This window comes from Tinamus guttatus, unplaced genomic scaffold (genome assembly GCF_059628265.1).
Source record: "Tinamus guttatus ecotype Peru unplaced genomic scaffold, ASM5962826v1 Tinamus_guttatus_pri_ptg000563l, whole genome shotgun sequence".
NCBI lineage: Eukaryota > Metazoa > Chordata > Aves > Tinamiformes > Tinamidae > Tinamus > Tinamus guttatus.
In genome coordinates, this window is record NW_028289097.1 from 1,387,271 (window position 1) to 1,414,889 (window position 27,619).

Below are 27,619 nucleotides of genomic sequence, written 5' to 3' on the forward strand. Positions count from 1 at the left end.
CACCTCCTCCTGCCCCATGGAGCCACCCCCAGCATCTCCTCCTGCCCCATGGACACCCACCCCCCGCACCTCCTCCTGCCCCATGGAGCCACCCCCAGCACCTCCTCCTGCCCCATGGACACGCACCCCCCGCACCCCCTCCTGACCCACTGATGCCCCCAACCCCTCCTGACCCTCCCACACCTCCACTGGCCCCGCCCCCGCCCGCCCAAGCCCCGCCCCCGCCCGCCCTGGCCCCGCCCCCGGCTCCGCGGCGCCGCAGGCCTCGCGCGCCCCCCCGCGGCCGCGCCGGGTCCTCCGAGGCGGAGACGCTCTAGGCGGCGGCCGCCGGACTCGCTGCTCCCGGCGGGCCGCGGCCCGGGCCGGGGGGACGCGGCGGTGGCGGGGACGGACCCGCACCCGGTTCCGGTCCCGGTCCCGGTCCCGGCGGGCCGGGCCGGGCCGGGCCGGGGCCGGCGGCGGGGGCCGGCGCAGCGAGCCGGGCCCGGGCCTCGCTTCCCGGACGGCGGAGCCGGGCAGCGCCTCAGGTACCGACCCTGGCCTCGGAACCCGGCCCGGCCACGTCCTCGCCGGGCACCCTGCCCCATAGCCGCCCGCTACGCCATAGTTCCCCAGCCCCCACCCCACAGCCCCTCCGCCCCGGCACCCCTGCCCTATTGCCCCCCTTCCCCACAGCCCCCAACCCCATTGCCACCCCCTGTCCTGTAGCCCCCCTGCCCCATAGCACCTCCCGCCCCCCTCATGCCCCCAGTCACCCCCCTGCAGTCCCGTATTTGCCCCTGTTCCTTCCCCCGTTCCCTCATGGCTCCCTGGTATCCCTGTCCCCACGGCTCCGTGCCCCTCATCTCCCCCCAGCCCCTGTCCCTGTCCTGCTGCCCCCCTGGCCCTGCCTGTCCGTGGGGCCTGTCGCTTGCTCCCCCTCCTGCTTTACGGCACCCAGAGGTGCCCCCCTGCTGTGGGGCAGCCCCCTCCTTCCTCCCCCCGCCTCGGTGGCCACTGAGGGGGCAGCAGGGCTGGTGACACTGGGCATCATAGGGCGCTCGTGGGGACCTGGATGTGGTTGCAGGCCCAGTGTCTCCATGTGACGTTGCCAGTGTGGTTTTGACCCCGGAGTGTTTTGCATTGCTTTTCTGCATCATTAGGTTCCAGGATACCCGAGCATAGGAGCACGGCAGGGTCTCCTGCAAGGAGACTACATCATTAGGTTCCAGGATACCTGAGCACAGGGGCATGGCAGGGTCTCCTGCAAGGAGACTACATCATTAGGTTCCAGGATACCCGAGCATAGGGGCACGGCAGGGTCTCCTGCAAGGAGACTACATCATTAGGTTCCAGGATACCCGAGCATAGGAGCACGGCAGGGTCTCCTGCAAGGAGACTACATCATTAGGTTCCAGGATACCCGAGCACAGAGGCACGGCAGGGTCTCCTGCAAGGAGACTACATCATTAGGTTCCAGGATACCCGAGCACAGGGGCACGGCAGGGTCTCCTGCAAGGAGACTACATCATTAGGTTCCAGGATACCCGAGCACAGAGGCACGGCAGGGTCTCCTGCAAGGAGACTACATCATTAGGTTCCAGGATACCCGAGCACGGGGCACGGCAGGGTCTCCTGCAAGGAGAGCAAGTGTCCTGGCCATGAAGGGAGAAGGGAGCTCCGCTCCGGAGCGGCACGAGGACGTCAGGAGGGTTCAGGTTGGGCCCGCGGCAGCTTGGGGGCCGGGGCTGCTGGTTTTGGGCACGCGTCCTCGCGTCCGGAGCAGCCCCTGGAGCCGCTGCTGTGGCTGGTCCAACGGGAACGTTCGGAAGCTGCGAGCGCCGGTGTCGGCACGGGGAGCCCCGCGACGCTCCTGCGCACGGCAGGGCTCCGGGAAAGGGGATTGAGGAGCGGGGAGCAGCTGGAAGTGCCGAGGGGCTCCGTGGGGATCCCAGCATCCTTGGGGATCCCAGCGTCCTCGGGGATCCCAACATCCTCGGGGATCCCTGCATCTTCGGGGATCCCTGCATCTTCGGGGATCCCAACATCCTCGGGGATCCCAACATCCTCGGGGATCCCAGCGTCCTTGGGGATCCCTGCATCCTTGGGGATCCCAACATCCTCGGGGATCCCAGCGTCCTTGGGGATCCCAACATCCTTGGGGATCCCTGCATCCTCGGGGATCCCAGCATCCTTTCTTTTTGGCTTCATTTGTGCACTTCTGACCAAAATAACAACTCCGGGCAGTCTGCGGCGCTTCTTTCTAAACCCTTCACAGGGCTGAGCGGCGAAGGAAGCGCCAGAGTAATGAAGTGAGAGGGGGAAAGGTAACGTGTTTTGTGCAGAGTATTTTTTAACCAAGGGAGTTGATAAGGTGGGAAGGGGAGGGCAGAAACTGTGGAGAACAAGGCCCCTGGTGACAGGATTAGATGAAGCAGAGAGGAATCTGTTGCTAAATTATTGATCAAAGCCTGTGAAGTCAGCTGTGTGTAAATCCCTGTTGAGTCTGGAAAAACAAATAGGAAAACTTGGAGAGGATGCCCTGTTGAGCAGGGAGTGTGTGACTTTACTGCAGCTAGCACATGGCATCTGGCCTGGGACAGTGTCCTCAGACCTGCAGGTTTGGGGGCGTTTTGCAGCGTTACGGCGAGGTTGGGAATTCTCCAGGGTCGGCACTAAGGCAGCGCTTGGAAGTTGCCGTGGGAGGTCATTTGATTCCCTGATTCCCTGCTCCGTGTGCGGTGAGGCAGCCCGCGGCGTGCCGGAGCGCGAGGATTCCCAAAGCCTCCTCGTTCCGCTCGCCGTTGCGATGCCGGATCCGTGTGGCTGTGTTGTCTTGTGCCTTGCAGGGGGAGATCATTAGTTATTCCTGCCAAATTGCCCATTGTATTATCTGCCACTCATCCCAGCCCCTTTGAATTGCAAAGTTTAAGAGTGCATCAAAGATACCAGGTTTTCTTTCTGCTGGTATTTGTAACTTCCACACACTAAAAAGATTGCGCTCTCTAAAAGATGAGCTGGCTGCATCTTTTTGGTTTTGCATCTTTTTGGTTTCTGGCCCTTGTTCCTTTTCATAGCTGAATGCACAACAGCTGTTGTGTTCGTTTGCTTTTAAGGCCGCTTGCTCTCTGACCCCTAAGGACCTTCCCTTTAATGAGGATTTCTTCACATTCCAAAGCAGCAGATGTGTGTGATTCCTCACATCCTTACAGCCATCTGCATTCAGTATTTTGTTTGTATTACAGTAGCTCTGATAACTTTGCAATCCTGTTGAGAAGGGTGCTTTAAGAAGTAAAATGCCTCTTCTTTTCACGTTTTTTCCTTTGTTTAGCTGTAGATTGCATGTTTTTCAGAAGTTATATTTCCGAGCATACTCTAGAATTTGCCCATTGGGATGCAAATGGTTTCAAGCCCTGTGAGTGTCTGTGCTGAGCCCTTGATGCCAATTTGCTAGAAAATGAAGGGTAACTTTGAGCAGTGCAGGTGTGCGTGCAGGGTGTCTGTGTCAGATGTTGTGCATTTTAGGAGCAATCCCAGCAGAGCAATTTTCTATATTCATTTAAACACAGGTAGCTAATTTTTAAAAAGTGTGCGCTTTCCTGCTGTGTGTTACTTGAGGAAAATTCAGTGCCAGCCCGCCCCAAATTCCTATTATTATTCTCTGTCTTTTTTTCTGTTATCTGTTTAATTGTATTCTCCTTGTCAGGTAGAAGATGGGACAGTTGCCCTTGTGCTCTAGGTGACTGAAGTGCTGGTTACCATGAATTCCCCAGGGATATAGACAGTGGCGGGATTTCCTCCCACTCCTCCAAAAAGAACAAACAGTTGCCTAATGGTAAGAACTAAGTGAGATTAAGAGTTAGAGGCTGTATTCAATCCCCAAGGAGGGCTCTGGGTAGGTTTGTGCTATCCCTGTTCACTGGTATGGCCCTCTTGTAGGGGGTGAAATGGAGAATTTTAGACTGTATTGCAAAGTAATGAGCGAGTGAATAAAATAGCACTTGAGCGCTGTTATTCTTACTCATATTATTTATTTAATACTATATGATGTCTGTTAGTTGAGTAACACACTGAAGAGTTTTCAAAGCAAAGAAAATTTGAGGTTCAAACACACTAGGCTGTGTGCAGGGTGATTAAGGGGGATACAGGGTGTAAATGCCCTATGTTCTGAGGGGATGGAGGAGATAGTTTGGAATTATGATTGTCCTCTTTTTTGTGTCCACTACCAGGGATTACCTCTTACGCCGACGTCATGGGGAGCTGCTGCAGTTGTCTGTGCAGGGACAGCATCCCAGACAACCATCCCACCAAATTTAAGGTACGTGTCAGACTTTAATTCTCAGAGGGGAATCTGTAACAGCAGCAGCTGTGAGGAAAGTCCAGGCTGGGTTGGGTGCCAGGCAGGAATGCAGAGAAAACCTCTGCTCTTTCACATGATGAGATTTACTTTTTTTTTTTTTTTAATTAAGAAACTTTGCTTGAAAAACAGGTCTCAGATATTGCTTCTACACTCAGATTGTTCCTCAGCAAGGAAACAGAGAACTGGAGAGAAATCTCCTATTGCTCAGGGCTGTCTTCCAGTGTCTGTGTTGAGAGCCATCAGCTGAACTGCCAAGCACACAGTCTCCAAGGCTGCCGCCTCGGCGCCTCCTGCCAGCAATGAATTCATGCCCTCGATGGGAAAAATGCATCTTAGTGAATGAAGGGGAAGTCTGTGGGAATTACAGGATCTCCATGGGTGGGCATAAACCTGCAGCACTTTTGGGAATACAAAGGCATGGGTTTTCCTGATGTGAGCGCTGTCGTCTCTTCAGGTGACGAACGTGGACGATGAAGGTAACGAGCTGGGATCTGGGATCATGGAGCTGACGCAGACGGAGCTCACCTTGCACACGCACAAGCGGGATGCTGTCAGGTGGCCCTACCTCTGCCTGCGCCGCTACGGCTACGATTCCAACCTCTTCTCCTTTGAGAGTGGACGTCGCTGCCAGACAGGGCAGGGTGAGTGTTGTGTTTCCTGGAGGAAGGAGCTTGGAAGCTTCTGCTCCCAGGAAGCTTGAGTGAGTTGGCACCTATGTCTTCCCAGATCCCTGCATCTAACAAATCAACACGTTCACTTGCAGCCTGTCTTTCCCCAGAACACTGGAATCTGCATATGCATAAGGTTAATACTATACAGTGTTAATACAATTAAAATACCAAAGCTAGCAATATTGAGGCTCAGGATCTAGGCCTAAGTCTAGTGGTCTCCTTTCTCTAGAGTATCAGCTCTCATAAGGTAACTGGTACAACAGGCATGAGCTAAAGTTTTACCTGGATGGGACACATTTAGTGTTGGATGGGATGTTAATTCACTGTCAGCTCTGTGCTTTGGAGCTAACCATGTTCATCTGTGATGGAAGAGATGTCTCTTTGCCAGAGATGTTCTCCTAGGAACTGCAAAGTGCCTTTTGCAAGACTAAAGCTTTATTAAGCATCTTTCATCTCTAGGGAGAAAGCAGAAGGGCAGGATCTGCATCTTTTCTAGATGATCACTCTTAGGATTTGCTAATTTCTGAGCTTTCACATACACAGCAGTAGCAGTATTTCTCACTGTATCTCTGCCTTAGTTAGTATTGGTTTTACTTAATGCTTTGTATTTACTGTTTGGCAGCAATTTGTAACATGGAGGGCAAAGGAGTTTTATGTTTTACAGATCTTAGGCATAGGGATGCTGTGAATAGAGAAGTGACTCACTCAGGAGTACATGCCAAGTCATCAGCAGAGCTGGGAATAGACTCCAGTTTTACTATGGTGCCTGTTAGTTCCTTTACCAGTCTTGTCTCCTTTGCTTGAAAAAAAAGAAAAAAGAAAAACATGGCATGTGGGACCAGTGGGGGGGAAGTTTGTGGTTCTTCATTCTGTTAATGTGTTTGTAAACTCCTCCTCATCCAGGGCAGCACATGAGTGTTCAGTGTCTGTGTGAAGTGCCGTGCAAATCTGTAATGCCGTATGCTCCTTTTTAATATTTATGTGAGTAGGGTTTTCCTCTCCTGGAATTGTGTGCTTACCAGTTGCCAGCAATGGGAATTGCTTATCTTTGGTTGTCTGGTTTGCCTTTGCAGGTTAGTAATTAGAATTCTGCCTTTTTTATTGTTGCTTTTGTTTAGATACAGATAGCGATGCCAAAGCAGAGCTGTTTGCTCTTCAAATATTAGAAAATATTTTAGCAGACACATATTAACTCATCAGTCTTAATGCAGACAAAAATCTGTTGGATACTGCTGTATTCCTGATCAGTTTCCTCCTTTCGGTGTAGGAATTCTTTTCTGCTCAGTTAATTTTGTTTGGAGAATTCTGTCTTCCTGCAGCTCCCCGTCTTAAATAAGGCAGACAGAGCTATATTTTGGGCAGAGTGTTTTAAACCCTTGTCTTGGGGTAGGAGCTGTTGTTGCCATGCTCTGCCTGTTGCTACGGCTCCTGTGCGCTGTGTGTGTGCCAGCCTGAGACTGGCCAGCCCTGCACGCCCCAGCTCTGCTTTGGGCTGCAAGCCTGGCTAGCAACTCTTAAATCTGATCCATTTTGTTTTGAAATGTGGTGCTCTCATCCCTCCACAAGGCCCCATTCAGCTCCCGTTGGTCACTGGGAACTGGACTGGGTGCTAAGTGAGTTAAATAGAAGGTTTGAGGTGGAACAAGACTGGTTAGCTTATTCCTTTCGCACTTCTGCTCTTGTAGGGTCGATCTCCATAAGAAAGATTAAAGAAGACACTTTCTACCAAGTCACTGCATAACCAAAGGGAGGCTCTTTTCCTACTCATATATCTGTTCAGTTTATGATTTAAAGCACGAGGATTTACATCCTCCGAGCAAATTTTTATCCCACCCAATGAAAGAATAAACGTTTTCATGACTTACAGAAATGCCTGATCTTTCATTAATCCACTGAGTTGCTAGCTGTTCTCTTGCCAACTGTGAGTTGCAGGGGTTGATTGTGTTAGACATGTTAATATCAATCCTGCTTGTTTATTTATAGCCCAGAATTATATTCTTGTTAAAGTAGGTTTGCTTTTTTGCTCTTCTGACCCTCCTCTTCATTACTGTGCAGGAATTTTTGCGTTTAAGTGTTCCAGAGCAGAGGAGATCTTTAATTTGCTCCAGGACCTGATGCAATGTAATAGTATCAATGTAGTGGAAGAACCTGTTGTCATCACCAGGAACAGTCATCCCACAGAGCGGGAGCTGTCTCGGACTCCCCAGGCATCCAACAGTAAGACTTCTGTGGGATCTGGGAAGGAGAGGGGAATGCAGAGATGTGAGCATGGTCCATAGCTGCTTGTGGGAAAGCTGCACTTTCCAGTCTATGGGTGTTCTCCTGAGTCCTGGCTTGCTGCTGACCTGTCTCTTTGCATCCGTGCCTGTCCCATGCAGCGTGTTTATTTTAAGGCCCCAGTGTTGTACTTGATATCCAAGGAAATGGCAAAGAAAAAAAAAAAGCCCTAAAAGGAAAGGAAAACGCATCTGGAAGAATTCAGGTTTACTCAATTTCTGCCTTCATTAGGAGAGACTAAAAATCAAACAAGGGAGTCCAGCCCTTGTATGTATGCTGTGAACCTCATGGTAGAAGTCCTCTTCAGCCCAGGTGATTCCACCTTCCAGGGTGCATTTAATAGACTAGCTCATTGTGAAAATGCAGCCAGCTCTGTGTTTTGTTTCAGATCAATGCTCTAATCTCCCTCACTTCTCTCCCAGGTTTAGGGTACACTGTCCCAGGGCTTCCCAATGGATTTCACAGCTTCCCTGGAGAAACCCTATCTTACTCCACAGCTCGTCCCCCCTCCGTGAGCAGCCTGAGACATTCTTCTGTTGGTGAAGACTCTACCCATGCCCTCATTGGACCTGATGAGCAGGTAAACCTGGATCTCCTGAATTCTGTTATTGCAAGCAATGAGCAACAAGCAATGCTGTGCAATTCTAGGCTTCTCTTACTCCAACAAAGCTCGAGGATCCTTGTACCTCATCATCTGTTGTTTCTTTTGCTTCATTTTGGTCTCAGAGGCTTCTGCTCTCTCATGCTTCACTGGAACAAATGCTCTACTGAGATAGACTGACTTGGCTTCCTTAGTCTACTGGTATTGCCTTGGCAATTGCTTAACAGCAGCACTTAATTTTCTATATAGGTCCAAGTCATGTTGCCCTGTGTATGACTTGCTACAACTTTTAAATTGATATGCAGAATAATGCCCAAGTTGACTCTGCATTTTATTTTTGATGTTCAGATCTATTTTCTTGGTTTAAGAATTTTAAGATTTTCCATACGTAATCCTACTGTCCCAGATGTTGTCAGGAAAACCTAGATACGTGTGAATTCAGCAATAGCTGCAGTGTTTTACTAAAACTCTTTCGTAAAATATTTTGCGAGTGGCTTTGCTTTTTGTTCTGTCCCATATCTGTGTATCTAGCACAAAACAGATGATGTGAATTTCTGCAGTTGGACTCTCTTTTGTCCCTCCTTCAATCCATAAACCCACCAGCCACTTTCCCCTTCCCCAAATCTTCTCAAGTTCTCAAGTGTTTTGTTCCCTTCCTCCTCCATCAAGCACCCAACTGGGTCCCTTCCCTGTTGTTTGATCAGTTGCTGACACTTGCTGCGCTCCCGGCTCTTCTCCTGTCACTGTCCCTCTGCTTCTCTCCTTGCAGTCCCACACCTATGTGAACACAACCAGTGGTGAGCAGGAGCTGCGGGGCCGGCACTGTATGCACTCCTTGCCTGAAGTCCACCCTCCTTTCCCCCATAGGAACCACAGCTGCTCCCTGGAAGACCGCAATCCCCAGGTCTTTCTGCAGCCGGGGGAGGTTAAGTTTGTGTTAGGCCCCGCGTCCGCCTACAGGCACGTGGTGAAGCGAGACAGCACCTGCCAGCACCCGCGGGAGTGCAGGACACACTTCTGTACCCCCGACAACAACAACGACGAGTGGGAGGACGAGTGTCCCTCGCCCCGCTGCGTCTACGAGAACGTCAACGGCTGGTTGCCCTCGGGCGGCCGCTCCGACCTCCCGCGCGAGGAGCCGGCGGCGGCGGCCGGCTGCCCCCAGCGCCGGGCGGCCCTGCTGCACTACGAGAACGTGCCGGCGCTGCCGCCGCTGTGGGAGAGCCGCCCGGCGCGCCGCGGCGCCGAGGACGCGGGCGGCAGCACCGCCACACGACATGGCGGCCCGCGCCGCGGCGCCGCCGCCCTCATGGCCAGGCCGCGGCGCCCCGGCCCGCCCGGCGCCCTCGAGCTCCCCCGGGCCTGCCCGGAGCAGCCGCGGCAGCTCAACTACATCCAGGTGGAGCTGGAGGCCGAGCCGCACGCGGGGCGGCAGCAGCCGCCGGGGCCCGGCCTCCCGCCTCCCGCCGCCCACCGGACGGACTCCTATGCGGTCATTGACCTCAAAAAGACAGCAGCCATGTCCAGTTTGCAAAGGGCCCTGCCGAGAGACGATGGGACTTCGAGGAAAACTCGACATAACAGCACTGACCTGCCTCTGTAAGGGGAACGCCGAGTGCGAGCACCGTGTTGTGGCTTCGGTGTCTGCCCGTCACTGTGTTGCCCAGCGTGACTTTCATTTGCCATTGCCTTCTGCTTTCCCGTTTACCCCGTTACCTGGCGTCATGGGATGGCTCCTGTAGCTCACGTGAAGGCTGATCTGTTTGCAGGTCTTCCCCTCTCCGCTCTTCCCGGGTAGCTTTGTTTCTAAAGCCTTGCGGGAATGTTTTTGAAGACGCTGTTTGAGGGTTGATTTTTCCTTCTGGAGGAAGGGTCAGAAGGTGCTCGCAGTAGGGCTGGCACAGGTTGGATACAGCCTTGGATGGAGTTGACCCACGTGCCTGTGCCACGTGCTTTAGGTGACCCTGTGTGTGCAGGGGGGTTGGACTAGATGATCTCTAGAGGTCCCTTCCAACCCTAAGCATTCTATGATTCTGTGATTCCATGACCCTCCTGCCTTCCTGGCAGCTTGAGCGGTGCCAACAGCCTGGCTGCCCGGGCAGGGCAATGTCACGACAGAACAGTGTCCCTAAAGCAGGTCGCTTTAGGAGCCTGGCTGCAAATCGAGCCAGTTCCTTGCTGATTTCATGCCTTGTGACTCCTGGTGAGCTCCAGGGGAAGAGTTTCTGCAGTGCAGTCATTCCAAAGTCTGTTTTTTTATTTTTTCTTGTGGTTTCTCTGGTCCCTGATGACATGGGAGCTGCTAGTGCAGTCTTTCTCCCTCTCAAATTGCTGTTGCCCATTTTCCTGAAGCCCATATAAGTCTTTGATTCTTCTGTCCTTTTTCTCAGATTTGATGGAATTCAGCATCTCCAGAAATTAAGAGAGGACAGAGACATGGGCCCAGACACTGTGATCACGTAAACCTGCTTTCCTGAGGGCACCTTGCTTAAAAAGAGGATGGGAAGGCTGCAGATATCTGAGACATTTGAGGCTTGGTTTAGAAAGCTTCAGTCCCATGTTACCTGTTTTGGTTTTCAAAGATTCTTTTTGGTGCCTGTTCAGAAGTGTTGTTGATTTGTTGTTTTATTTATTTGTTTACTCTTTATTTATTTATTTATTTAATGCTCTTTTGTATCGCGTTGATAATTACAAAAACTGGTGCCAATATGAAAGATGTCGTCTCAGCGGCTCCCGGCCTTGGTTGGGGAGCAGATCTTTGGAACAGCGTCCATGGCTTTGCCGTCCTGCAAAGGGGGAAAAGAGCAGCTGCAAATCCCAAATTTGTGACCTGGGGCTCCCTGTCCGAGGTGGGTGGGAAATGACACGGAGAGACGTGCAAGCGTGAGCGGAGCTGCCAAGCAGCCAAGCTTGGAGCCATATCAAAGTTGTTGCCTGGCTGAATGCACACAAAATGGATGTTTTGGCTGAATGCACAGTTCGTTTCCTACAACTGCAGCCTTGGAAGGGGCTAAATTGGCTCTGGGATGAATCTGTGGCCTTTGATGTGGGTTTCTGCCTTGCACGAGGGCTGAGTACAAGCTGAGCTGTCGGGCCTACGTGTGAGTTGCTGTGTAGGGTCTCTGCTTCTCTCCCTTTGCAGGATGTTCCATTGCCAGGATTACACTTTGCCATTATTAGATGTTTTTAGAAGTGCTCTGGGTTTGTAGTCCCCCCTTTTTGCTGCCCATACTCTTCACCTTCCCGCCTGGAATACGAGCCGAGAGATCCTGTGCTCTGAGCCATCCCACTCCTGGCACAAAGGCTTTGCCATGTCCACTTTGTCCCTAATGTTTTACAGATCACAGAGTCAGGGATCACTGGGGATGGAAGAGTACCTGATCCTCCCCTTGTAACCTGATTCTGAGGTCCAGATCCTTGATTTCCAGATTTTAAGTGCTATAGTGTCATATCGGAATGTGACCTTTCTGGGAGCGAGGACATGTGTTGTACAGTTTCAAAAAGTATAAAACATGTAACTAATGCCATGCCTGAGTCTGCAGAGCACACATTTCTTGGCTTGCTGTTCATGCAGTGTAAACCAAGGTGCACCTTTGTGTGCTAAAATTTGGTGATTTTTCGTTTCCTTGTGTTTGCCCTGTGCTTGTCTTTGTTCTTTTCTCTACCCTAGCCATTATGTGTCTTATAACTGATAGGAAAGCTGAGTAATATATTTTTATATTTATGCCAAATAACTTTATTTAAAGGAAAAAATGCCCCTTAAATCTAGGTTTCATTTAGGGAAGTAAGAGAAGAAATTAAGTATTTGAGGGGAATAAAAGAAGTATTTATCTCTAAGGAAGCTGTTAAATAAAGAGTTTACAAGCTTTAAGTGTCACCCTCTGGGACCCTGCCATGACAGCAAGGGCCAGTGCTCTGGGAGCCTCCTGATGTTCTGCCTTTCCCATGTCACTGCCTGAGCTGAAATGCAAAATACGAATTCCCTCCTCCCCAAAAAATGAGGAAAAGGATCAAGTGCTTCGTGTTTACGTGGAGCGGGTCCATGTAAACTGCCCCTTTGCATCGGGTTTGCTTTGATTAATGGTAAACCAATTAATGGGAGAGCTCGTGCAGGGAACCACTTCTCACTTATGGCTTTTCGGGGACAGCGTGTTCGCATGCCAGCGGTTTTCCACCTTTCCCGTTTTTGTGGATAACTTGAGAAGAACCAGATCCCCATGAAGTGACCAGTTAATGCTCCGTTTCCCGGGGGCTGTGGTTGCGCTCCGAGGCTGCAGTCGCTGGGGTGCCAGGAACAGGAATGTCCGGGATTCGCTGGGGTGCCAGGAACAGGAATGTTCCGGGATTTCTCCGGATAGGAAGCCCAGGGTGGGCTCTGCGGTCCCACAGCTTCCTCTGGTGGCCAGACCTGAAATGGTCGCGGTGAGAAGGAATCAGTGGCAGCTTGAGAAGCATTTCGATTCAAACTGTCTCATTCCTGGGAGCGCTCAGTGTTATTTTCCTGATAAGCCATGCTGCTCACTGGGAGGAAGAACAAACCTGGCGCCAGCCATTGCTCTCTCTATTTCCAGTGAGAAATGATTAATTAAATACCTCTACGGCCCCGACCGGCGTCCTGAGCGCGCCCGCGCTGTGTGCTGGGAGCTGCCCTGTGTTCCCTTGTCCTGCTCCGGCTCCATCCCAATTCCCCACGGCAAAATGAGGAGGACGGTGCTGGCCTTGCTGGAGGTTTCGTGACCGAGGGGTGTCCGGGCTCCGCAAGCCGCATCCCTCCGTCTTCCCTGCGTTAACGAGGGGTTGTTAATGACTGCGTTGGTAATTAAGAGCTCCTGCGGGGCCGTGCAGCTGGGCTCTGTAGGGGCTTGTTCTGTGGCCGAGCCAGGCTTGGCCTGAAATGCTGTGTGCAGAAAGCAGAGCAAGTTTAGACTGCCCTTTCCTGGAGCAGCAATAACTACGTTGGGAGAAACCCTGGAAGCTTTGAGGTTGGCGCGTACAGGCCACGGGGTAGAAAAGGCTACTGCTGCAGAAAGGATCTGATTTGCTTTTCCTTCATAAGTGAAGGCGATTTAAGGTTGGAAGGCCCAGACGCATCTGTGTAACCTCAAGCTCTCCTCCCGTGTGATTCTCCTTATAACTTGTCCTGGTGTCTTTGGTCCTGAGCATTTCCGATGTGGCAGAAGAACAAGGGTGCCTCAGGGCTCTGGCACCAGGGACACAGGGTGGCTCTGGCCGTAGAGGTTGATCTTGCTGTGTAAATGCTTCTTTGGGTTGTTTCTATGGATCCGCATTCAGTCCCTCTTTATATTTCATCCGGGTGTAACCTTACAGGCAAAGAGCAGTAGCAGAGCTATGTTACCCGGGAGTGCTCATGTCTTACATAAACGTGCACTATGAATGTATACAGAATAAACGGAATATGATGATCATCTGCTGACAGTGTATTTTCTGTATGTTACGAAAATTGTCACAATTCAAAATGCGTTTTAGTTTTTATCCAAAATTGGAAGCTGCAAGGAGCTGGCTGGGATCCCATAGCCCTTCTCGTACTCCTTGGTTCCAGGCTGCGCTGTAACTAGGCTGGGAGTCCTGCATCCTGCATTTGGATCCTGGTTCTCGCTCTCTAAACCCAGCCCACAGCGAGTTCTGCTGCTGCACCCCTGAAATGCCCTGGAATTGCTGTCCTGGAGCGTTCCAGGCCGGACTGCCTGCAGCCCTGGCTTTGCAGGACACTCTGCTCTGGAGGAATAATCGATGCATCTCAGTCTACATCCGTACGTATTCCACCCGGAGCAACGGTCACGCTCCTCTGTCTGTCCTCACTGAATTAAACACGCTGAAAAGGATTAAAACTCAGGGATAACGAAGCTTTAATACTGGTTTTACTCGGAGCATCTCTTCTGCTGTCTCTCAACAGCAGGTGCAATACAGACTGCAAGCGACCACCTCCTCCTCCTCCGAAAAGCGAGGGTCTTCCCTGTGTTATGCTCACAGAGGAACTGTGTGGCCACAGTAGCAAAATAATCACTGATTTTGTGCGTGCAGAGGGGTTTGTTTTAGCTCATGGGATTTTAGAGGCTGTTCCGAGTCAAGCAGGCACCAGCAGAGAGGTCAGATGGAGTCGTGGGTGCGGGTTGAGTTGTGGGACAGGTTCTCCGGTTTCCAGCCATCCCCTTTGCAGATTTTTAGCATGTGAAGTGGCCCAGAGTAGGACCAACCTGTGGATACTATCCACGAGGACCAACCATTCAAAGTTGCATCGGGTTCCTTCCTGTTTATTTGAAAAATGAAGAGGGGGGAAAAAAAAAAAGGTTAAACATGACAGCCTCTAAATTTAAAAGATTGGGTCTTTTCCACCTGTCTTCTGCCATTTGAGCCTTCAGTGCTCATATTTTTTATATTTGCCAGTAAATCTCAGTATTAGAATGGTTTATAAAGCAAAGCCGAGGTTGTCTTTATTTCAGGAGTTTGCGTCTTCAAGAAGGAGGAGACAAAACCTACTATTGAATTTGAGTTCTAGGAAATTACACATCTCTATTTCTGTAGATGCTTTAATGAAGATTTTCCTTTAGCATTAAGGAAATCCAAAAAAAAAAAAAAAAAGAGTGAAATAACCTTAAAAATGGGATTGGGAAATTACACATCTAGAAACCCAGTTTAGATAAAATTATCCCTCATTTTGTTTCTGGAAACCTTGCCAGTGTTATTTAAGCACCTTAAACTGTCAGAATGGGTAAGTACAAGTATTCAGGATGGAAAATCGGAGCGAGTTTGATCTTTGTGAGTTCAGACATGCAACAAATGAGTGTGCTGGGTCGGGCTGTGTTGCTCCTGCTCATCAGTGTGATGCTGAAAGCAGTGCACAGGGGTGCTGGGTACTGCCCCATCCCGAATCCCACTTTTTTCCATTGTTTTCCACATCCCTTTCTTTACTAGAATATGCTATTTTTGCCTGTGCCCAGTAATGAGTGCATCTCCCATCGTGGCCAGGCACAGCCAGGTACCTCGTCTGTGCCCTTACGGGCTTTGAAGGTGAGACCTGTTCCATAAAAAAACACCTTAGGTCTGCGTAGGGACCTTGGTCACCTAAGGTCTGCGGTCAGTTGTGTCTTTTCCATTCCCCTCTTGTTTTGGTCAGGGGGGTGAATGGTATCTACTGTTTATTCGGATCCTTGATGATAAGATTACATTTGAGTGAAAAGATCTTATTTGTCCTTTTTGATAATAAGGCAGAGAACAGAATACTTGCTGTGTGACGTGTTCCTAAACCAAACTGCTGAGGTCCCTAGGCCAGGAAGGGAGGAGAGGACGGAGCGTAGACAGCTCTGTGCAACCTTCTTGCTCCTCCATCAGCTCCAGCACCGTCTGCTGCCGCCAATGGGGATAAATCTGCAGCCCAGGATGGTGCATTGATATTCTAAAGAATATAATGTTGACAGTTTGGACAGGGAAAAAAGAAACGATGCAATTCAGTCTGATTTTGAAAACAAGAAAAAAATATATATAATGCAGTGGGCTTAAAAAATAAATGGAAAAGAAACAGGCATGTGTACACAGACAGGCATCCTTCCCTGTGTGCTGGCTCAGCACCCATGGTTTGTCTCTGCAGGACAGTTCCTTGTTCCTTGGCTTTTCATAGAATCATAGAATCACAGAATGCTCAAGGTTGGAAGGGACTTCTAGAGGTCACCTGCACACGCAGGGTCACCTAGAGCACGTGGCACAGGACTGCGTCCAAGCGGGTTTGGAAGATCTCCAGAGAAGGAGACTCCACAACCTCTCTGGGCAGCCTGTTCCAGTGCTCTGGCACCCTCAATGTCATGAAATTTTTCCTCAAGTTTCTGTGGAACTTTTGGTGCTTCAGTTTGTGGCCATTTCCTCTAGTTCTGTCGCTGGCCACCACTGAAGAGAGACCAGCACCATCTTCCTCACTGCCTCCCTTGAGGTACTTCTAGACACTGCTCAGGTCCCCTCTCAGCCTTCTCTTCTCCAGCTGAACAGGCCCAGCTCCCTCAGCCTCTCCTCATAGGGCAGATGTTCCAGGCCCCTGATCATCCTTGTAGCCCTGCGCTGGACTCTCTCCAGCAGCTCCACATCCCTCTTGTCCTGTGGAGCCCAGAACTGGACACAATACTCCAGATGTGGCCTCACCAGGGCTGAGTAGAGGGGCAGGATCAAAATACTTCCTAAAGTATTAAAATACTTCCTAAAGCATTATCAAAATACTTCCTAAAATTTTTCCTTAGTAGGAAAATTTAAGAACAACTAATAGGGCTATCTGTCTTCCTAAGTGAGCATGACTGTGTTTTTCTTTCTTTTGGAGTCGTTCGGTAACTTTCTAAAATGTTAGAGGTAGGAAGTGGCATGGAAAGGAAACAAATTACAGAACTGATGATAACCTGTGTTATCTTTTCCATCCTATCTCGAGAAAACACAATTAAATTTTTCTTTCATTTGTCTTTTGAAAAAGACTTTGATACCTCTATCAAATCAAAAGGGGTGGCTGGTAGTGAACTTCACTCTTGTGGATTGAGGTTACTCTTATCAAGTCATTTTTATCAACTTCTTTGTTCAAGGAATAACTGGGAAATGGAACAACAGTTGTATTTGTATTTGACCTGGGGTTTTCTTGATAGTCCTTAGCACTATGGGGCAAATACTTTGTGTAAATGTGTGAATGCATCGATAAACTTAAGCACGTGAATGCATGGTGACGCAAGGAGATAAGGACCATTTTGGGGGATATAAGGAGAAGTCGCAGAGCCCCAGCACCAGCGTGGGATCCAGGAACACGCAGGGAGGTCTCTTCAGGAGCTGCCTGAAAGAGAAGATCATGATGAAGTGGCTGATCCTCGCCCTCGTCTGCCTCCACCTCTCTGAGGGACTCGTGAAGTAAGTTGGGAATAATCACCAGGACATTTTAGTTGTTCCTAACATACTGGTGAATTTAAGAAAGCAGCAATGTAAGATATGTTTTGGGGGTCTTAGGTATTGCCCTGCTTATGACTTAGGCTTTAGAAAATAGTCTTGGTTTTCACATTAATGATGAGCAATTTCTCACTGTCTTTCCCTTACTCTTGGCTTTCCCTGATTCTGCTTGTTGTATCCCAAAGAGGTCATACTAATAGCAGTTATGGCAGCGTGTGGGTTGCATTAAGAAGAGCGTCTCCAGCAGGTCGAGGGAGGGGATCCTGCCCCTCTACTCAGCCCTGCTGAGGCCACATCTGGAGTATTGTGTCCAGTTCTGGGCTCCACAGGACAAGAGGGATGTGGAGCTGCTGGAGAGAGTCCAGCGCAGGGCCACAAGGATGATCAGGGGCCTGGAACATCTGCGCTGTGAGGAGAGGCTGAGGGAGCTGGGCCTGTTCAGCTGGAGAAGAGAAGGTTGAGAGGGGACCTGAGCAGTGTCTAGAAGTACCTCAAGGGGGGCAGTGAGGAGGATGGGGCTGGTCTCTTTTCAGTGGTGGCCACTGATAGGACTAGAGGTAATGGCCACAAACTGAAGCACCAAAAGTTCCATATGAACTTAAGGAAGAATTTCTTCCCAGTGAGGGTACCAGAGCACTGGAACAGGCTGCCCAGAGAGGTTGTGGAGTCTCCTTCTCTGGAGATCTTCAAACCCACTTGGACGCAGCCCTGTGCCACGTGCTCTAGGTGACCCTGCGTGTGCAGGGGGGTTGGACTAGATGATCTCTAGAGGTCCCTTCCAACCCTAAGCATTCTATGATTCTATGAAACTCATTTTGCATGAGCTGAAGGCATCGGGTTTCAAAGCACAGGGCTTTTCCAGTGGCCAGACTAGACCATATTCCTCCTAGAGACACCCCCACCAGTGCAATCACCACCCTGGAAAACCTGCATCCAGCAGCATAATCACACAGAGGAGGAACGGAAAGAGGAGGAAAAAGGAATAGGAGGAGTCAAAATTAGGGGGTCTGATGGGAAAGGAAGCGCCACTTGATCCCACACTGCTTTGATGACTTTTTGCTAATTGCATGCGTGCAGAATCCCTCTGAAGAAGGGCAAGTCCATAAGGGAAGTGATGAAGGAGAAGGGGGTGCTGCAGAAGTACCTGAAGGAGCACCGCCGCTATGACCCTGCCTACAAATTCTTCAACAAATTTTCCACTATCTACGAGCCCCTGGCCAACAACCTGGACGTGAGTATCCAGCGGCTGCCAAAGATAAGGGGGGAAAAGTAAATGTAGAGAGGAGGAATGGAGAGGCAATAGAAAAGGAAATTTGGGAAGTTACGAGTCCAACTTTGAGCCTGACTGTTTTATTTGAGAAGTGATTCTTATAGTTGCGTAGGAAAAGAGGAAGATTTATTTTAGTGTGGAAGAGAGCTGTTCAGCTGCATGCTGGATCCTCTGTTTTGGAAATACTCTGAAAGCAGCCGTGTGGCATTGCATAAAAAAGGAGTGTGCTTGCAAGCAGTTCACAAACACAGCTGCTTAAACTCACATTGTGATTGTAATTGAATCTCCCAGAGTAAGAATGTCTAAATTAGCAAAGAAGAGCATTAAGTGGCAATCCCTGCAGCCAGGAACTGCCTTTGGAAACCCGCGTCCTGTGATGCTGGCGGTGATGCTGAGAAGTAGTGTGTGCACCTAGGGGTGCTGTTGGCCAAAGAGGGATTGAAAAGAGGGATGTGGCATTGAAAAACATGTCCTTTCTTCTCTAGATGTCCTACTTTGGGGAGATCAGCATTGGGACCCCTCCCCAGAACTTCTTGGTGCTCTTCGACACCGGCTCCTCCAACCTGTGGGTGCCCTCCGTGTACTGCAAGAGCGAGGCCTGCGGTGAGTACTTTGGGGAGGGAGGGTGATAGCAAATTCTGCTCTGATTTTCCCCATTTCTCAAACTGAAGATGGTCTCGGATTAGGGTCTCCCTGCCAGGTTATGAGTCTGAAACCTCCTTTTGTCTGAGCTGCAGGTTCACGCTCTCTTGTTTTGCGTTTCCTATTCAGTCGCTCACGCCATGTTCCACCCCGGCGAGTCCTCCACGTATTCCACCCAGGACCAGTACTTCGCCATTGAGTACGGAAGCGGCAGCCTCACCGGGATTTTTGGCTACGACACTGTCACGGTAAGTGATGCTGCAGCAGGGAATGAAGGGGAATGCACCTGTGAGTCCAGGGGCTGCGCATCTACCTGGAAAAACAACTTCTAGATGTGCAAATGTGTCTAGACCAGAGCAAAAGAGGGAGCTCTGCTTATAATGGAAAGGCTTGAGCTTTGTATACATGGTGCAAGGCTTGTGGGCATGGTCAGGAGGGTGGCAAAGCCCTTCCTTGCTCAGGAAGGCACTTATGTCAACTCAGGGCTCCTGGTACAAGCCCTGGCTGTCCCCATGCACCTCCTGTTTGTCCTGGGTATTGATGCTTTGTGCTGCACCCATTAAGGTGTTCCTTCTTTTGTGCCCCAGATCCAGGACGTTTCCATCACAAACCAGGAGTTTGGCCTGAGCGAGACCGAGCCTGGCACCAGCTTTTTGTATTCTGAGTTCGATGGCATCCTGGGTCTGGCCTATCCTTCCCTTTCTGCTGGGGGTGCCACCACCGTCATGCAGGGCCTGCTGCAGGAGAACCTGCTTGATGAGCCCCTCTTCAGCTTTTACCTGAGTGGGTAAGGACACGGCTCTTCCCTCTTTTCCTCCTGTTTCCCTTGTGCTTCCCAAGACTTTTCCCTTTTACTGCAAACCTCACAGAACTCCAGGACAGCCTGGCAATTTGCACTCCCTTCCTGCTCTCCTGTTCATTCCCTCTTCCATTTACCATTCTGCATCCCCCTTCCAGCAGGCTGCTGTTGGTGGGGGTCCATCATCCCAAATAACCAGGTATTTTGTTCGTGGGTCCCTCTTGCAGGCAGGAGGGCACCGACGGAGGTGAGCTCGTCCTGGGAGGTGTCGACTCCAGCCTGTACACGGGAGACATCACCTGGACTCCCGTCACTCTGACTGAGTACTGGCAGATTGCCATCGACAGGTAAAATAGGTCTTTCTCCTGTTTCCTCCGTACTAGTTTAGCTACTCTCAAACCTGTGGCTAGAACAAGATTGCTCTGGATCATGACTTCTTATTTTGGACAGTTTGGGTTCTGGGGTCTATTCATGGCTCTATGTATAACCATGGAAACCCCCCTCTTTACGGTGTAAATGTGAGGGAATATTCAGGTGTCCCTCAAACCCCAGGCCTCTGTGCTCTGCTCTGCAGCAGAGCTGACCCTCTTTCACTTCTGGCTTGTTCTCCCTTTCTGTAGCTTCTCTATCAGCGGCGAGACCACCGGCTGGTGCAGCGACGGCTGCCAGGCGATCGTCGATACAGGAACCTCCCTCCTCACTGCTCCCCAGGACATCTTTTCTGAGCTGATGGAGTACATTGGAGCTGAATCTGACGACGACGGCCTGGTAAGGAGGCCAGGATGGGTAAAGGAAGAAATAGAAAAAAGAGAGGAGCCTTTCATCTGTGGCTGGCAGATGCCATTCTGCACTGAGGTTGGAGGGGTATAGGAAATCTTCCAGGTTTTGATGTAATCTTTGTAGAGGAAAGAACAGAATATATCAAACTTGAATGTCTGGATTTCTATTCTTGGCTTACAGCTTCTCCCAGGAGCCTGTTGCCGGTGTCCTGGGAAGCACTGAGCCGTGTCTTTACCACCGCACATATATAAACTAGTTGTGTCTTGCTCGTTCCCTAGTATGTGGTTAGCTGCAGCGACATCGACAGCCTGCCCACCCTCTCCTTCGTCATCGGTGGCACCAGCTTCCCCTTGACCCCCTCTGCCTACGTTCTCGAGGTAAGTTCTCATGGCCCATGTGGCTCCTGGGTGCCTCTCTCCATGCTATCTCCTTGCACGGAAGCTCTCTGGATAAGGGAGAGCCAAAGCTTGGGAGCTTTTTAACCATTACTTCTGCCCAACAGAGCAGCGGCACGTGCACCATTGGGATCGAGGAGACCTACGTGTCATCCGATAACGGGCAGCCTCTGTGGATTCTTGGGGATGTCTTCCTGAGGTCTTACTACTCCATCTACGACGTGGGCAACAACAAAATGGGCTTTGCCACTGCTGTGTAAGCAGGACCGGCTCCCACGCTGCTTCCTCACACCCAGCATTGAGGCTCCTTGTGCCTCCTCCAGTTTCTTTCTCTCTTCCATGTCTACAAAATTTGCAACCTCTCTCCTGTGAAATCTCTATGATCAAAGTATGGGTTTCTCTCCAAAAGCAACTGCAAAGAAATAAAAGCACCATAAAAATAAGATGAAGTGTTTTTTGTTGTTGTTTGTTTGTTTTATACAAAATAGAGCAAGAAAAATCTCAGCATGTTTCCACTCCAGAACATGCTCAAAAAATCAGAGGGTAAAAGCAGGTGTCACAGTCAGACTTGCTATGGGTAGCCTATCCTAAGCAGGAGCAAACTTGAAGTTAAGCTAAGCACAAGGATGTTATTTGGCTAAAAGACAAATAGAAAGTGTTCACATTATCATAGAATCACAGAATGCTCAAGGTTGGAAGGGACCTCTCGAGATCATCTAGTCCAACTCCCTGCACACGCAGGGTCACCTAGAGCACGTGGCACAGGGCTGTGTCCAAGCAGGTTTTGAAGATCTCCAGAGAAGGAGACTCCACAACCTCTCTGGGCAGCCTGTTCCAGGGCTCTGGCACCCTCACTGTCAAGAAATTTTTCCTTAAGTTCCTGTGGAACTTTTGGTGCTTCAGTTTGTGGCCATTTCCTCTAGTTCTGTCAGTGGCCACCAGTGAAAAGAGGCCAGCCCCATCCTCCTCACGGCCTCCCTTGAGGTACTTCTAGACACTGCTCAGGTCCCCTCTCAGCCTTCTCTTCTCCAGCTGAACAGGCCCAGCTCCCTCAGCCTCTCCTCATAGGGCAGATGTTCCAGGCCCCTGATCATCCTTGTAGCCCTGTGCTGGACTCTCTCCAGCAGCTCCACATCCCTCTTGTCCTGTGGAGCCCAGAACTGGACACAATACTCCAGATGTGGCCTCAGCAGGGCTGAGTAGAGGGGCAGGATCACCTCCCTCGACCTGCTGGAGCTTGACACGCTTGCCAGCTAGCTTCACTCTTCTTTTCATGAGCTTGATGCCCCTTTCCACCCACACGTCTCCAGCACCTGCAAGAGGAGCTTGGGGGCATGGAAAATTGGGTTAAGAGCAAGATGGGATTTGATGCTTTCAAAGAAGGTTTGAGCTGATGGGAAGGATTGATGCTCGTGAGAGCAACGGACTTTGTCCAGGGACCAGAGAATCTCATGTCAGTCCCATGTGCATGTTTAATTTATGCTACTATTTGTTGAGATAAATAGCCATAGCTTGTTCCCTGGGCGAAGGCTCAAGGATCAGGGGAATGAGTTGCCCTGGAGCTGGGACCAGTCACTTCTCTATGGATTTGCAGACAGTGGAGCAGAGATTAGAGCAGAGCAGGAGGAGTTAAGAGCAATTGCAATCTAGGAGGTTTTCTCCCCATCCTGCTGGTCACGGTGTCTCGAGGCAGGAGAACTCCTTGGGTTATGAGGGAGGCTGAATACCCCATATTCCTTTACATTCCATCCCTAATCCTCTGAAATGCCCTATGAGAGGTAGTGGGTCTGGCGAGATGAGGATTTTGTAGAATATCTGCCTCTTCCATGGCTTTTTGGTCTGTTAGTTTAATGGGATTTGTTGGATTGTGTTGCAAGTTAATGGTTTAAGCCCTCAACATGTCAAGGAAACCTGCTACAACTCATCTCATTCGCTCTTTTTTGCACAGCTCCAGTGTCCCAGGAGAGGTGGAGGAGTTCGTCAGGGGATGTACAGAGGATCCTATGTCATCTGGTGAGCAGAGGAGATGGGATTCCCTGGGCTGCAGCATGTTGGCATGCAAGACGAAAGCATCAAGCCGACACAGCAAAAAAACAATAAAAATAAAAAGAGCTGTAAGTAAAGAAAGGGAAATTTGGCCCTGAGGAAAAGTCCTGCATTAGACATCAGCTTGGGTGACTGCTGCTTAAAGGAGCTTGGCTGTGGGGAGGAATAAGTTGTTGGAATCCTGCTCTGGTCAAGCCTGCACAATTTTTGATATCAGAAACTGTAAATTCTTGATTCCCCCTTAAACTAAATGGCTCAACATACAAATACCATTTAATTCTGGGGTCAAAAAGCAACAAAAGCAACATGTGTTTTTGTGTGCTGTAGAGGGCACCTTATTCCTTTGTCTTTTGGCAAGTCACAGTACCTGTGGGGACCTGCAGATAACACTGGGTATATTGACGTTTTGATAACTGCTCTTTGCTTTCAGCCAAAATTTGACTTTTATCCAATCTTAATAAGTTGATCTTTCTATCAGTCCTGCTAGCAAACAAGATAATTGCCTTGTTATAGTCTCAATACCCAGCAAAGGACACACACGCTCCCCAGTGCTCCCCAAGGAATAAAATATGTGCAAAGCTGGATGAGCAGAGTGACAGTGGCACTGGGCTACCAGTGGATGATGCTTTTCCCCTGTATGGAGAAAATCAAGCTGCTCAGATGGAGGAATTGCAGGGGAATCGGCTCTCGTGCAGGACAGGCTCTGCTCAGCTTGTGCAGGTCCTGGAGGATGTGTTGCAATGTGAAATATTGCAGAAATAACACACGAATGAAGCAGAGAGCAGAGTTTCTGCCTTAAGATCAGCGGCAACCTGCTTCTCCAAGGAAGGCTTTAGTGCAAGGGCTGCTCTTCTGCTCCTCTACCCGGTCTGATCCTGGATCATGTTGACTTGTCCCCACCTGCCTGGAGAGCTGGTGCCCAGCCAGAAGTTCTCAGTGGACTTTAGGTCCTTCCTTAGTCTCCATCAGCACGCAGGGGCAATCAGCAATCTCCAAAGCTATCACTGTGCGTTAAGCTGCCTTCAGTCTTTATACCTGGTTAGCTGGAAAGAAGACAAAAGTAACACGCATTTCCATGGCTTTCAAGGAGCAAGGAACTCCTTTGTTTGGGGAAGGATAGAGCAGTTTTTGGAAAAATAGATAACGCTGCAGCATGTTGACATTTTGATAACTCCTCTCTTTGTTGTGATTAGAATTTACCTGTTATCAGATGTTAACACTTTGTTTTTGCTATCAATGACCTGAGTTGCTCTATTCTCATCTTAATGCCCCGTTAAGGACACTACCTTCTCAAACTCCTCGAGGACCAAAACACAAAGAAAGGGCTGGGGACATGGGTTGTGGTAATGGAAAATGGAGGTCAGCAGATAGAGGACGGAGTCACTGCTTCCCAGGTATAAAATCCCAGAGTGGGGCAGGAGGCTTCAGAGCAGCGTCCTGCAGCCTCCAAGACGTGTGTGCAGAGCACAGGACAACCCCTGAACCATGAAGTGGCTCATCCTGGCCCTGCTGTGCCTCCCGCTCGCCGAGGGGTTGGTGAGGTGGGTTTCCTGGAGCAAGAATAATTGTGAGAAGAATTTAGATAACAGAGACCTGCTGCATTCGTAATGGTGCTGCACAGCTTTCCCAGGGCTCCAGCTGAGGCTGACGTCTCTCCTCCTTTGCTCCATGTATCTTCATGGATCATTGTGGCTATGCACAGTCCTAGTCTGTGTCCCTTGCTTAGTCAGAGCAGTAAAGAGCAGCTGGAGGGAAGCCCTTCACGATAGGGTTCAGGACAGCCCAAAAGGAGAGAATGTGGAAAGGTCCACGTGTTCTACTGATTCTCTACTCTGTGCAGAATCAAGCTGAAGAAACTCCCATCTATACGCGAGGAAATGAAGAAGGCAGGAGTGCTGGAGGACTGCATGAGAAAAACTATACGCGACCCAGTCATGAAATATCGCTTCAATGAGGACTCTGTTGTGTACGAGCCAATGACCAACCATCTGGATGTAAGTACTGCAGGTTCTTCTCTCTCTGGATGCCCATCACACTCTCATTCCCTCTTTCTTTCCATTGTCCCAGAGATCCAGCACAGGACTGGGAGGCAAAAGCCTGATCCTGTTCCTGATTCCTGGATCAGAGATATCCTCTCTCTGTTGCAGTCCTCCTACTTTGGGGAGATCAGCATTGGGACCCCTGCGCAGAGCTTCTTGGTGCTCTTCGACACCGGCTCCTCCAACCTGTGGGTGCCATCCGTGTACTGCCGGACTGCAGCCTGCAGTGAGTACCTCCGGCTGCTGAAAGGGGATGACACTTGTTCTGCGTAAAACACCCCAGGAGACACAACCTGCTCTGATTGCACAAGGAAAATCACAGTGCAAGGCCCCAAATTATCCTGCACGCTGCTTGGGGTAGCTGCTCCCCTGCACTGACTAGTGCCCACCTGGTGTTTTCTTGGGAAAGATTCGTTTTGCCTTCTGCAATTGTTTAATGAAGATGTCTAAACCTTTACAGGCGTTCGCTTGACGATCACAGGGCCTCTAAGAATTCATAGCTAGACAGAGGGGCCAACAAAGTTATGGATCAGGGAGCTCTTGTCGAAGCAACACCAGATCCCAACTGATGATAACTCCAGATCACAGGAGAGCGGTGGGGATTTAACATGATGTGTTGGCTCATATTGGGTAGCTAATCTCTTTCTTGAGAGACAGATAAAAGTGCATGAAAAGCTCCATCTTAGAAATAACTGCAGGGCAGACAGACTCCCTGTGCTGTTATTCAGGACTTGATCTCTCTCTGTGAAGTCACTTTAGAAGCGTTCTCCTGGCAAGGCTATTGGTGCAGCATGGATGGGTAAATCACAGCGTGGTTGGAAGAAAACACATCCAGGAGCTCTCTGTCTTCTCTCACGCAGCAAACCATGCGAGATTCAACCCCAGCCAGTCCTCCACCTTCACCGACAACGGGCAGACCTACACGCTCTCCTACGGGAGCGGCTCGCTCACCGTTCTGCTGGGTTACGACACTCTGACAGTAAGTGCACCGTACCCTGCACGCTCCTGCGTCTTTGCAGGAGCTATGTCCTTAGAACTGCATCATTACCATGAGGGAAAGAGCTTGAGGAGGATGGCAAAGGGCTGATCTCATGTGTTGGGCAGACAAGACTTGGGTAAATCAGGGCGTGAGTTGGGTAAAACCAATATAAGATGGTCAATGGCACCTCAAACTACCCAGCTGTTTTCCCACCATCTGTGGAAAATAGTGTGCTTCTAGAGCATGGGTCATCACACCTGATCATTGCTGCAGCTTTATGTGAAAGCACAGGCTGAAGCTGGAGCTCCTTTCCCACTAGATCCAGAGCATTAGCGTCACAAACCAGGAGTTCGGTCTCAGCGAGGATGAGCCAACGGAGCCTTTCTACTACGCCAATTTTGATGGGATCCTGGGCATGGCCTACCCTTCGCTGGCGGTGGGAGGGACACCCACCGCTCTGCAGGGCATGCTGCAGCAGGACCAGCTCACCGAGCCCATCTTCAGCTTCTACTTCTCTCGGTAAAGCCTGTGCATGCCTGCCTGCCTGCTAGGCTCTCAGTGCACCCCACGCGTGCCAGTCTCCCTCTGACTGCCTCCATGCAAGTTCTATATGAATTTGTCCCTTACTAACCCATAGCACCGAATGACTGATCTCTGATGTTCTTGCCCCCTGTTTTTGCAGCCAGCCCACCTACGATTATGGGGGAGAGCTCATTCTTGGAGGAGTTGACACCCAGCTGTACTCTGGTGAAATTGTGTGGGCACCGGTGACCCAGGAGCTGTACTGGCAGATCGCAATCGATGAGTGAGTTGCATTAATACAACCCCACATCAACCTCAGCCCCATCATGCTGGAGGCTGAACAAGAGCATTTCCTCCAACAGAGCTCTTCTCCAGATAAATCAGGAGCTATTGAAGCAAACGAGGCACAAAGTAGCAGTTTATGCACTCAATTTCAGAACCTTCCTGGACTTTTGTCCTTTTAATGTCCTTCTGCTTCCCTTTCTAGATTTGCTATTGGAGATTCAGAGACAGGCTGGTGCAGCGAGGGCTGCCAGGCCATCGTGGACACTGGCACATTCCTGCTCACTGTGCCCCAGCAGTACCTGGACGACTTCCTTGAGGCTGTGGGTGCCCAGGAGACCAGCTACGGTGTAAGTGGTGGAGCCACTTTGGAGAAATGCAAGGAGCAGGAGGGAGGCTTGCAAGATATCCTGGGTCTGAATAGATCCTGCAAAACTCTTGTGGCATCTCAGAAACACAAGGCTGCAGGCTGAAAGGGAGGAACATGGAGATGTGGCACTGCCTGGGCTTTCTAAAGTATATAGGCAATGGATTTGTAGTTAACCTCTCCCCGCTCCCACTCAATGTTGTTCTCTGTGCTGTTACAGCCGTAATCTCCTCTTTACCCTCTCTCCACAGTATGCAGTTGACTGCAGTGAGATCCAGAACCTGCCCACCCTCACCTTCATCATCAACGGAGCTCAGTTCCCGCTCTACCCTTCTGCCTACATCACCGATGTACGTATCACCCAAGCAGCTGCAACTTGCTAAGACCATAAGGTCCCAGAAACCTGTTTCTGAGTAAACAGTGGTGTTCTCCTGCCACATACAAGCAATGTCCCCTAAGGGCAATCCAGCCGGCAGGGGCTTAGTGTATCCTCGGGATCTGACACTTCACTCCCTTTATTTCCCCTTTATAGGACGACGGATACTGCACAGTTGGGGTTGAGGTCACCTACCTGCCATCCCAGAACGGGCAGCCGCTCTGGATCCTGGGTGACATCTTCCTCAAGCAGTATTATTCTGTCTTTGACATGGCCAACAACCGCGTTGGCTTTGCCACGTCAGCGTAG

The 27,619-nt window shown here is 50.3% G+C and overlaps 3 protein-coding genes across 3 annotated transcripts; all 3 read left to right on the plus strand.

Moving 5' to 3' along the window:
* Window positions 1-482: 482 nt before the first annotated feature.
* On the plus strand, window positions 483-9,592 carry FRS3 (fibroblast growth factor receptor substrate 3). Its single transcript, XM_088534523.1, has 7 exons — window positions 483-527; window positions 3,686-3,814; window positions 4,209-4,297; window positions 4,794-4,980; window positions 7,066-7,227; window positions 7,710-7,867; window positions 8,658-9,592. The coding sequence occupies exons 3-7, from the start codon at window positions 4,232-4,234 to the stop codon at window positions 9,489-9,491; spliced, it is 1,407 nt and encodes a 468-aa protein (XP_088390649.1). The 5' UTR covers window positions 483-527; window positions 3,686-3,814; window positions 4,209-4,231; the 3' UTR covers window positions 9,492-9,592.
* Window positions 9,593-16,667: 7,075 nt separating this feature from the next.
* LOC104573319 (gastricsin) lies at window positions 16,668-20,959 on the plus strand. Its single transcript, XM_088534491.1, has 10 exons — window positions 16,668-16,777; window positions 17,891-18,044; window positions 18,569-18,686; window positions 18,855-18,973; window positions 19,313-19,512; window positions 19,752-19,871; window positions 20,145-20,292; window positions 20,428-20,457; window positions 20,583-20,681; window positions 20,807-20,959. The coding sequence occupies exons 1-10, from the start codon at window positions 16,719-16,721 to the stop codon at window positions 20,957-20,959; spliced, it is 1,200 nt and encodes a 399-aa protein (XP_088390617.1). The 5' UTR covers window positions 16,668-16,718.
* A 3,271-nt stretch (window positions 20,960-24,230) lies between these two features.
* On the plus strand, window positions 24,231-27,619 carry LOC104573317 (pepsin B). Its single transcript, XM_010220503.2, has 9 exons — window positions 24,231-24,286; window positions 24,586-24,739; window positions 24,893-25,010; window positions 25,645-25,763; window positions 26,083-26,282; window positions 26,446-26,568; window positions 26,773-26,917; window positions 27,186-27,284; window positions 27,467-27,619. Exons 1-9 carry the CDS (start codon window positions 24,231-24,233, stop codon window positions 27,617-27,619), a joined length of 1,167 nt encoding a protein of 388 aa, XP_010218805.2.